Raw genomic sequence first — 12,500 nt, 5'->3', positions numbered from 1 at the left:
TTACCAGCTTTTTGAGGGAGGGACTTGTCTAATTATATGCCACAATACACCATGCACCCTGATGGCACTATATTAAATCATCATTTGCTAGCATGACAAATATGAGTTATTAACAAATAATACTTTAAAATGTTCTTTCTTCTTTGAACTGACATTTTTTAAATGAAATAGAAGTAGCACATATGTAATAGCATTTTAAAATTATAGTTTTGAGAAAAGGAGGAATGACCTTGTAGCAATTTCAGGATAATAGTATGAAACGTTAAGAAGGCATTTTCCAAATACCTTCCCTGTTATATCATATAACACAAGTTATTTTTGTGTGATAGGTGCCCTAATCTGAAGAGTTCAGTTAGAGATGTGAAAACTGAATGCACGTTTTCACGCATCATTAATCTTTCTTGAAGCAAGTCTTAGACTTTTATAAAATGTGCTCCTGAGGGGCCCTTTCTTTAATATACAATATTTCTGTCTTCATGCTATGTTGCTGCGAATGTTTTCAGAGTGCTTGCAACATAAAAAAGCACTTTCTCAGCCATAAAACAGCACACTCTGGATGCAGGGAAAATAAGATATCACCGAGAAAGCGCAACTTTGAAGAAAAATACTAGGATCCTGCGCAAGACTTTCAACTGTGCAATTACTGTGCTAAAAAAATCATCTGGAAAGGCCCTAAGATAATGTTATATTATCCTGTTAGTCACTACCTTGCCAGCTTTGCAGAATGCTGATCTCCTGATGGGCTAATAGTATCCTTTCAGCTGTTGATTTACTTAGAATAGTTTTGTAATGTCATGCACAATAACTTCCAGCTGCCTTTAGCCCAAATAAAATTCCTTGGGGGAACTCCAATAGAAATTTTTGACCTGTAGTGGCAAAAGAATTACAAGTAGAGGATAGGGAACTATTTCTAACTTTACTCATTTTATTTTCTATGTTTTTCTTAACATTGCCTAATATTTCAAGGTCTGTGTATTAAACATCCTTAGCTGCTTGCCTACATACACACAATTACCAACTTCTTGTGATCACTGTGGCTTCACATTAGTGTAACAGTAATCTAAATAATTAGGAAACCTTAAATATCAAGAAAGAGCAGTATTTTCAGATTCTAATACAGACAAAGCCTGGTTACAAGAAGTATTCATGAACTTGGAGCATATATCTTCAGGCTATTATCGAACTTGAATTACCTAGTAAGATACAATTGCAAAAGAAGCCATCCATCATAAGCACAATCTGAAATATAAAGTTGGAATATTGCCAGCTTTAATTGAAGTCAAGGCTGGCAGGCTCTTGAGAATCCAGGCTCTAAAATCCGTAACTCCAAGCGTACATATTTGTATTGAAACTTATGTTGATATAGAAAGAATGTGCATGTATAATTCCTGGGTTGGGTTGGGTTGGGTTGGGGGGGACCTCTTTGGCACAGCATTTTCATGTAATAGGCAGAGTACCCATGATCCAGTAGCTTGTTCCTGAACTTGGTTTCCTTTTGTATCCAAACTGTGCCAAAAAGGAAGCAAGAATTTCTAATTCTGCCCATGTAAAATGTGCCCAATGATTCAATTTCAGAATTTGGGCTTTGCGATAATGAAATCTTTACTTTAACTTTACAGAATTGTTTGATATTTTCATAAAACTACCAAGAGATCTTTGGCCATTGTATCATATAAAATGTAATAAAGTGATACAACCAGGGATATAATGTTTGCAGCTGGTCTTCTGATGCATTTGGTATGTGGATTTTTAAGAAACTGGAAACAAGACCAGAGTAAATCTATAAAGTATCAGCACAAAGGTATACACATTGACTTATAAGAATGCAGACACACAAACACACACACACACACTGTGTGTATGTCTGTATCACATATATGTGATGTGTGTGTGTGTATGCAAGGGGTCTTCAAAAGTTTTCACAATATTGCTGATGGTATTAAAAAGTTGGTACAACACTGGGAAATATGTATGGCAAAGAAAGATGACTATGTAGAAAAGTGATGTAATTTGTTTTTGAAATTCTTAATAAATAAGAGTTTTAAAAAGGGTGGAAACTTTTTGAAGAACCCTCATATATATATAGATAGATAGATAGATAGATAGATAGATAGATAGATAGATATATAGATATATATATATAGATATATAGAAAGATATATGAGGGGTATGTGTGTGTGTGTATCACATACAGAGGGATTAATTAGTACAAAGTGGTAAAAGGCAACAAGCTCTATACAAAATCTTAGCATTTATTATAGTTTTGGGACTTATCTTTTAGAAAGACATCAATCATTTATATGTCCTTTGCAGAAGTAAGTTAAATACAAAGTAATGTTTCTACAAAGAAAGCAATCTGAAACAGAACAAAGACTTTTCTTCAGTTATGTTACCTTCTAATGAACTGAGAAAAGAATATATTATATAAAACTATTCAAATGGTATGGATGTGATCAGAGAAACTGAATAGTTATCAACTTCAGAAAGTTTCCTGAAGAAAGAATCTATTAATTTTAATCTTATGTTCACTCTGTTTCATGATGCTGTAACTGTCGCACTCTCTCTTCCTTTTTAAACAGAAATGTTGCTAACCTTTAAACAGATTCATTTACACAAAAGGTTATATAAATCAGTATAAAGATTTCAATCCAGGATTCTGACTTGACAGGCACAAACCTAGAAATTTCTACATCAGTTTTGGTATACCCTTTTTAATGCAAATATGTAAGCTTTCAGCAAGTATATCAATCAGCAGAGTTTAGTAGTAATTGCTTCTTGAAGGTTTTAACCCTTGAAGGGTGAAACTGTTTATTCAAGTTTCACAGAAGAGGCCAAAGTAAGTTTCTAATGCAAGGGACAGATTTAACAGATACTCATGCATAAAAAAGAAAGCCATTCAATATTTCTACTTCATGAATGACTTGCATATAGTACATTGGTAGAAATAATGGATTAAGCTGAAGTCTCTTATGAAGGCTTCCTTCCATCTACAAAAGGCTTCTGAGTCAGGGGATATTTCCACTTTCAGGAGAAAATGATCTTCAGTAATTCTCCTTCCCATCTGCAGTCCCTTATAACCCCATAAATTCTGCTTTTGAGGATGGGAGACCATCTGGATCAGTAGAGAAGGTGCTGTGACTGGCTGTAGACAAAGGATAGGATTGGCAAAAATTCCATTCCCCCCAACACTTTATGCCACTGCAAGGTTCTGAGTGGAATTCCCTTCAGGGGATGCTCCTGCTGGATCTGGAGCAGGAAAACCCAGAAACTCATAGAATGTTAAAGTGCACTATAATATCAAGTGAATAATAAGGATAGCAAAGCAGCAAATGAACTAAAAACATAATATCAATTAAAAATATTTCAAAGGGGCTACATTTTTAAAAGGTCTTTGCCTGGTTCCAAGAGAGCATTTTCCCTGTGGAAAGCATACAAGCAATAGGCTAACACAGCTGAAAAGTTTCTTCTTTCTGGTCATTACCACTGTATCTCAGACGTAAGACATGCTAGGAAGTCAACTTGTGTTCACATAGGTGAAGGTGGTTTTTCAGAAATTCCTTAAAGGAGGGGCATCACTATGGCGGTTTCACAGCTTTATAGTTTTTAAATAATTCTAAAGGGTAGAAATGACTTTCCTAATGCACAGTTATTAGCTACAACAAATGCACAGATATTAGCTAAAACTTGCTGTATTTTTAGCTTGTGACTTCAGATTTACCCACCATTGGAATGGTGGCTTTCAAAGTGGAAAGCAGTCCAAGGGCTAAAAGAGGTTTTGTACCATTTTCGTCCATCTTTCTTTCTTCATATTTAATGAAAATATACTTTCCTTTCAAATTTATATGAAAAACTGGTTTAATTTTTTAAATAATAGCACCAGTGGGTAACAGAGAGAAAAATCATTTGAAGTCAGTACTAAATTATGTATCAGAAGAAGATTGTATAGAAGAAGGTTGTCTTACAGTCCAGCATCTAATGTGCCGATAGCTGGCCTTTACAACACCCTTTATTGTCATGGATATTTTGGTGATATTGACTTATTTCAGTGTCCCCACATAGACACAAAAGTTCAGAACCGGACTGACAGAATACTATATTTTCAAACAATGAAAAACAGTTTTAAAATATGCCTGACTTCTAGCAGTAAGGGTGGTTTTGCTATTAAACTGAAAGTGGTCTTAGGAAACTATTGCTTTTCAACATGTAAATTTTAATTAAATCTGATTGAAAGATTAATCGATTAAAAACAAACTGTCAAAATCCACTTAGTTATTTGCTATCATTACTTTTAACATTAGTTTGATCTGCATTTTTTAAAATCAAGTATACAGGTAAGAAGAATGTTTCTGAAGGAAGAAAGAAAGAATTCTCTTTACAAATAAATTCCCTTCTACTGTTCTTTGCAATGTCAGTCTGCCTTCATCCTATCCATTTCTGCCTGCCACAATAATGTCATAATGCATTTTAGCTTCTTCTCTTATGAAAAAAGACTCTTTTTACAGTGAATCAGTACATGGTAAAATAAATTAAAAGCCATACAAACTGAGTGCTGTTCAGGGTAACTAATCCCTTTATTCTTTGAATGTGCAGCAGTGTCAACATTTTTCTTTAACTGCACACTAGAAATATTCAGAAACTACTTTTAAAGTACATTAAAAGTATTTTATAAATGCTACAGTAGCCATAGTATTTCTTTATTCCTTTGTTTTGAACTATTTCAAGACATTGTAAACACCCTAGCAATAATCCATGGTGGTTTGGCTGTGGGTAAAAGAACCTACAGTGAATCTGACAGACAAATGAGATTTCATTGTTAGTTGTTCACTTTACTCGCTTTCCTTCCTCCCAATCTTCCTGAGAATATCCGAGAGGAACTGTGGGAGGACCAACTTGCCTCCCACAAGTGACCCCCACCAAGTTTTGCTTTCCTCCATTTTTTCCTCTGGAGTTTTCGAAAGCTGACTTTGCCAATCTCTGTTCAAAGGGGTTCAGTGATCTACCAGAGGGTATTTTAGAATCTTTTTTAAAACCTGCAAAAACAAGGTTTTATTTATTTACATGACAGCCCAGCTAGTTCACATGTTGGCCCACACAGTGAACTTTTTCAAGCTGCCAGCTGCTTTAGAAGGTACAAAGATGTATCCCCTGCTTTTTTTTTTTAAGGGAAACTGAATTTCAGAAGTCTGGGTCCCTCTAAAAAAGGGCTTTCTCATAGGTTGTGGTGGTGGCTTGCAACAACCTACAAATAATTGCGTTACATAAGTCCAGTCATTGTATTAGGTCACATACTCTAGCACAACCTGAAATAACCTTTTTTACAAGTACAGAAGAGAAAAAATGATCCCACAAAGATTAAAACAACTGATTTATGATATAAATAAGAAAAAAAAAATGCAAACCAAAATTAAAAATAGCCTTTCAACAACAGTTTTTCAGAGAGAATATTTTCTAATAAAGATTGCAACTTTTAAAATACAATAAAGGAAGTGAAATATTTGTATGTTTGTATTTCAGAAAGGACAATAGCACTTGTTTTTTGTAAGTGATCCCTTCAGAATTAGCAGATTTGTTTTCACGATACTGTTTCTTGATAAGATCAATTTTTTTTTACAATGAGAACTGAAGATATATTAAAAAAATACTCCCCCCCATTCACTGAAATTAAACATCTAGGCTTTAGTCTCTTTCTTATACATACCTGATTGGGATTATGTAAGAAAAAAGGAGGAGAAACCGAAACAGGTTGCGGTACCACGGCCCCACAAATCCTTGCAAAGTGACCATAACAATTGAAAGTGCAACTAAAGCCAAGAACAGTGCTTTGGTCAGCTGATTCAGTTCAAGGTCCAGCAAACCAACCTAAAGGAAACAATACGAATTCAGATATTAAGAATAAACAGACATTTCTACTTTTTCATATTTATATACAGTATATATATTTTTTAAAAAAATTCATTGCTAATTTTGCTTTCCTCAGCTTACCTGAAAGTTAAATAAGAAGGGCTCATTCTTTCCTAATTTACCATAAATCTGACAAACAGCTGCTATAGTTTTTAGGTCACAAATCAAGGTTGGGTCAAAAAACGGATTGTAATCAGCTTAGAGGGCCTTTGAGATAAACAAACTGTGCCAAAACAACTGCTCTATGACCATGGATTGTTTTTGAGCTTTAACTCATTCTAAAACCGTAACTTCTTAGGGTACCTTACACATGATGAATCACCTGCATGCAGAAAATGCCACGCAGTATTGTTCATGCATACTTATGCAACAATGAACATGAATGTAGCTTTTGCAATGCGTATAGTGGCAATTCTGCTTTCATTTGCAGGTATGTACATTGCCTGTACTTCATTGTGTAAGTGTAGCCACACATGGAATTGCCTATGTGGAGGCAATATTTGTTTAAGAAATTCATTTTGCTCATGAAGCAATTTTTATAAATAATGGTGGAGAGGACCTCTTGATAAGAGGAAACTATCAACTAGTAATTTTGTTGATCACTGTGAATAGCTGCTCTTCATAAACTGATGATCTCCAAGGAAATAATCCCTTGTAACAGGTATCTCCCAACAACACTATTTCATCAGTAGCTTTAATGAATCTTACATAATCTGGGTTTTCTCTCAGTATGAGTCACAGCAAAGGGACATCACTGGTTTATGGTGAGTGCAGAGGTATTACAAAGAAGACCAACTGTGCCCAATACACCAATTTATCAATCACAAGGAAAAGGAATTGGTTTTGGCCAAGGCCATGCATACAATATATTATAAGGGTTAACATTCTGTGATAAGGCAATCCATATTCTTTGACAAGAAAAGCTAAATTTTGTATTTTGCATAATTTATTTAAATAAAATGAATTTGTACAGGTTTCCCTTACATAATATGTTAAGCAACTTATACTTTTTTGGTTTTGCTGGTCCCAGAGAAAGGCTGAGAGACATCCTTGGTCTTGAATATGTTAAAGCTTTTGCAGTACCCCACCCCACTGATACTTCTGAGATTTCAAGGAGGTTTGGCCAACAAATTTTCAGACATCTTTTTAACAGCCTTTATTTATTAATGAATGATGACTGTATTCTAGAAATTAGAAGTTTGTGCCTTATTTTCATTGCCATGGATCTGCTGTCTACGTAACTATGGATTTAGCCTCCTACTAAAGGAGGCAAAGTATAATATATTATAAAGAGAATAAAAAATTGCAGTCAAGCTTAATTAGCACTGAAATTCCATATCAAATTTTGCATTTGATTTATAGTTAGGCAATTTCCCCTGTTCAAAGGTTGTGATTTCCTCTGAATTTAAACATGTCTAAGCCCCTGCAAACAATTCACTAGTTTTGACCTTCTCAGTCTTTCCTTCAGCTATCCCTGATCATGTTATATTACTTAAGGGAAATAAAGTGCTAATGTAAATCCAAAATACAGCAAAGTTATTCACAGTTATTTTTCTCATAAATGATCAAGAAATGTATTAAATGTGAATGAGCACTAAAGCTGATATTCTTTAAGTTCATACTGATTCTTTTCTTAACCCACTTGTATTAACATGAATCATAACTTGAGTAAGAGTCAAAATTATCTGAATAAGATATATCGAGTTGGATCCAGATTAAGATAGGTGAACATGGTTAATGAAATTGATGAGACTAGTTAGCCACAAGTTGGTTCCCAATGGAACAAGTGGGCTCACATTCAACCAATGTAGTTTGAACCAAACTTACAGGATTCAAAAATTAAAAGTGAAGGATGAGGGGAAAAGAATTTGTCACAAGACCTTTCAACAACCACATTCCAAATACTTATATTCTAATGCCAAAGGCTTACACTAGTGCAAGAACAGTAGTCAAACATGCCAGGGAACCATCCATGGTCAGAGAAATGCTATAGCTTCTGTCAGAAAGACTTATATGGCATAATAGTTCAACAGAAGAAACAATTTGTATAAGAATAATATTTAAAATACTTTTTTAAAATCCCGGCATTCTTGCTTGTATATGGGCTGTCCCTTCCCTTGAGAACTAGGCAGCTGAAGACCACAGTGGCTGATTTATCAGCTACATTTAAAAAGCAGCACAACGAGGACAAATATCTTGCAATTTCCGCTGCTTCAACTACTACATAGTTTATGCTTGAATTATTGAGAAAAATAGGTTTCTGGATTAAAATGAAGAAAAATTAAGCCAGGGAAGTAGAGCATGTTTCAAAGCCCAGATCTTTTTGCATTGACAAAGGCAGTCTAAGTTTCAGGCCTCGCTGAGGATCAGATGAAGTCATTATTCATTCAGTCAGGGAAAAAAGACTCAATTACCTCAACCTAAAGATGCTATCAATGAATGCAAAGTGCATATTTTACTCTATTCATCCAAATCCCATTAAAAAGTGAAAGGAATGATTTAATCTGGCCTTCTAGAGTTGGTCTTTTTTTGTAATAAAATAAAGAATCACTGTCTAGCAATATGCATAACCAGTACCTCACACTTTTCTTGCTGCATCATAGCACTGAAAGACTGTAAAAGCCAAGACAAAACCTGACAGAAACGAATACAAAGTTTCCATTGAGAAATAGCATTTATAGGTCCAAACATTATACATCGTCTTGCTGGATTCACATATGTAGACAACTAAAGTGACAAAAACTTTCCTAACTGAAGGAGACTGATTTGGATGCAAGTTCAAAATCTGTTTAATAAGTCTAAACAACTTTTAACACAAATATAGAAAGTTTTAAAGGTAAATACTTTCACAGGTACTCCAAGTAAATTTGTCCATTTAGCTAAATGGTTGGCCATGCATGAAAACCTTCCTGCCATACACATATCTATCTCTGTACCTTATTATTTCTGTATGTTGTTCAATACATCTCAAAAGCAAAAATAAATAAAACAAATCTGTTACACGTTGTAAGCTGTTATTTGTCTGAGTCGCTTATATTTTCTTGTAATTGAGAAGGCATTTATCTTTTAATGACTATGAAAAGCTATTATACTGTTTAAAAATACCTTAAGCAAATAAATGCCTTCATTAGAAAATAGATAAATTTAATTTAAATTTAATTCTGAATATTCTTAGCATTTATTGTAATTTTCAGTATCAAGAGAACATTTTTTTCTTCTGATCATAATATTTGCTTTGTTTCAAACAACTGTGATGACAAAATTAAATATGCCACTAGAAATTTTGATTTCCCAGGGAAAATTTGTACATAATGTTGAAGACAACCACAACAGTTTTATAAAGGGGCTGTTCTAGGATAATGAATGCAATAATGGCCTGCATAATCTAAAATGCTACTAATGGCAACAATCACATATCCATTTAACTCCTCTTTAATTTATGTACCAAGTTTTAAATAGCTAATCACTCTTAGCAAAATAATGGTTTATGCCAACAATAAAGAGTAAGTATGGTATTGTCCTGCTTAAAGAAGAAAATATCTGTCTTATTAATTTTCAACCCACTGAATGAGAAAGCGTTCTAATCAATGAAATACTATTCAACTACGATAGATCACTAAGAAACAATATGAAAAAAGCATTTCAAGTTACAAAACCCCCTTTGACATGAAAAAACATTAAAAAAATAACACATTCTGTTGCAATCTCACAGCACTATAAGTAAATATTCTTAGCAAGTCGCTTAAGTAAAATAAGAGATCCTCTTTTCAAATCATGTTTGAATAAAATTTTGATAAATTGACCATCACACTGTAATATTTCTCAAAACAGTTTTTTTTCATTACATCAAGATTCTCAAAGTCCATCACTACTACAATGTCATTAGTGCTTTGAGGAGTGCAGCTTAACAGTCTAATCCACAAAGTGATAAAAAGGTCAGCAGGAGATCCAAAGAAAATGAGTGCATTCCACCCTAATAATTAAAAGACAAATCCACCTACTTGAAGTATTCTCTCATATGAGATTAATACCATCAAATGACTCTGAACCATATTTATACTGAAATATCTGATAAAACTTTGGTAATTATAATTGAATGAAGCAGAAATGATGCATATGAATGCTTTCATTTTCAATAGTATGCATTCTAACACTCTAATCTCTCAAGCAAATAGGTATTTCAAACATTTTTTCTACTTTCCCTTTAGACTTATTTTGAAGTTTTAAATAGGCTAAGCAAATGCTATTTAGAAAACAGTATCACAGATTAAGGATTAAGAAAAACTTTTAACACTGGTTACATAGTGTAATTTATTGTATTGTGCAACAGAAATTATCTCAGCGTGGATACTACACTAACCTTCATCTTTCTTTCTAAAAACAACAACTACTAATACTACTAATGGAATAAAAAATCACTATTTTTAAAATTCCCCCAGTCAAAATAAAACTTTCATGCTGTTTATTTTCTATATTTCCAAAATGAATTACTATAATTTTAAAGCCTAGAAATATGTTCCTTTTTAGATTAATAACAGTTCTCATGCAAAATACAGAGCTTTACTTAACAGGCAGCAAATTTTCAAAATCTATCATAAAAATTATAATTATAGTTGACAAAATGAATAGTAATTACTCCTTTATGCACTTCTTTGATTTAACTTTCTCACTTTGTATTTGGTTGATAAAAATAATATGTAAATTTATGCAGAAGACCTCATGTACAGTTCCAAAAGCCTTTTCTCTCCTTTGATGGATAAATACAAAAGCGAAGGAAAGAACCTAAAGTAAGAATTCGATGGAAAAAGGCTATTTGTCAGTGTTGTACTTTGTGCAAGATATCACAATTATTTAATTGCAAGGGAAAGCAGTGCTTAAAATATGGATATGCTCCACAGACGTTGCTGCAAATTTTCCACTATTAACACTGTAATAATTTAGAGACTTGTCTGTAATAATCATACCAGATGTTAAGGTGATAAATATTCAGAATAACCTGAACATGGGGGGGGGGGATATAAACAAATCTAGGTCCCGAGGACCATAATGTAAAATTGGTACCTGAGAATTTTCTTGGGGTATTTTTCCACACATCCTTAAATGACAATGCTTATTTGGATTAGAGATAATGTGATATTGCAGCAATATTTTACCAATTTTGAATAATGCCTAAATTGCCTAGAATGAAAAATGTAACAAGAAGTTTGGTTTGTAGGGAAATGTTGCATTTATCTAGGCAGACTTTAACCAAGAGGTTTTGGGGAAATGTGCAATGCATGATGTTAGTGTGGCACTATGATACCTATGAAAATATATTGAAAACATTATATTTCAGTAAGACCATGTTCCCATAATGGTCTTGTTTTAATCCCTAGTTAAAAACAAAGGAAGACTAAAATTTGAAGTTTTGAAAAAGTTTACTAACTTTAAACATCAACTTTTTTTCAGCAGATTCTAGTTCTTAAATTTCCTGTTGCATCATCAGTTTTTATTAAAATGTTGAATCTCATTACTTCTTAAAACCAAAGTGACATTTGTAACTAGCAATGTTATTGCCATGATCCAAATAGCCAGACATAGCCTAATTCAGACAGCAGAGGGTGCTCAAGATTGATATTAACTAGTGTAAAGTGCAATGTCTCTCATAAACAATTTCCATTTGGACTCTGCACAGCCCAAGGAGAATATTAATGTTTGAAAGTGTTTTACAGTACACTTGTTATTTAAGAGAATTCTATTGTCAAACTGCAATATATCGTTAAGCATACAGGCAGAGACAAATACATGGATATGCATTATTCATGTAAATTTCCTTCTGTTTTTGTGTACATACTCTGACACATTCACGTGAGCTCACAAAATATTACCTGAATCTTGTGCTTTAATAACTTAAATAACAACTAACATTTGAACTTTTACAAACTTTCCATTACAAATTTGCAGCAGATTTAATAACTTACGTAATTGACTGCAGTTAGGAATCTCACAGCTAGCAACACTGGGTGTTTCAGAAATTATAATCTGTGTTCACCTAAGGTTTCTTTCTTTTGGTGAGTTTATCTGATTTCTTAAATAAAATTGCACATTTTTTCAGTTAGTGTTTTTTGATTCCTCATTTGTACTTCTACATCTGTAAAAGGAGTCCCTGTGGATTTTATTCTGCTTAGCCAGCAGCTATTAGGGGCGGTGCTCATCTGTGTAAACTGCCTTGAAACATGAGTGGCTTTTAACCTAGAAATCAGCTATATAGTTATTTTTGAATTGTTAGTGCTAAAAATCTGATTTCTATAATAAGCTTATACTTTTAAACTGTCATGTTGATCTAGAAAGTAACTGTTCTGAAACATATTTACAAGAAGAGACTTCTAAGTGCAATCTGCTTAATTATTCATTAATTCAACACCATAAATGAGCTTCACAAATTCAAACAAAATCCAGATTTCAGAATTTCACTATGTTCTAGTAATACCAGAACCAAGGCCAAAGCATGGTAAACAGGAGCTTCTGCTTCTTTTGTAGTGGCTTCTGTTGATACATGTGAAGTCACATGTATTGGAAAAGCAAATGAGAAATGTGAAATGGAATTAAGAATAGAATAG

General features: G+C 33.4%; 1 protein-coding gene across 13 annotated transcripts in view; it reads right to left on the bottom strand.

Annotated features, from left to right (window-relative positions):
- The window catches only part of ATP9B (ATPase phospholipid transporting 9B (putative)), a 164,897-nt gene that overhangs the window by 51,907 nt on the left and 100,490 nt on the right, over positions 1–12,500 (bottom strand). For all 13 annotated transcript variants that reach the window (XM_044426477.1, XM_044426479.1, XM_044426481.1 and 10 more), the window contains one exon: positions 5,699–5,859. In XM_044426477.1, the coding sequence (XP_044282412.1) occupies positions 5,699–5,859 (161 nt within the window). The remainder of the gene's footprint in view (positions 1–5,698; positions 5,860–12,500) is intronic.

Source organism: Varanus komodoensis, unplaced genomic scaffold (assembly GCF_004798865.1).
Source record: "Varanus komodoensis strain SLA01 unplaced genomic scaffold, ASM479886v1 scaffold17, whole genome shotgun sequence".
NCBI lineage: Eukaryota > Metazoa > Chordata > Lepidosauria > Squamata > Varanidae > Varanus > Varanus komodoensis.
The sequence above is the reverse complement of the archived record's forward strand: the minus strand, read 5'-3'. Positions and strand labels throughout refer to the sequence as shown.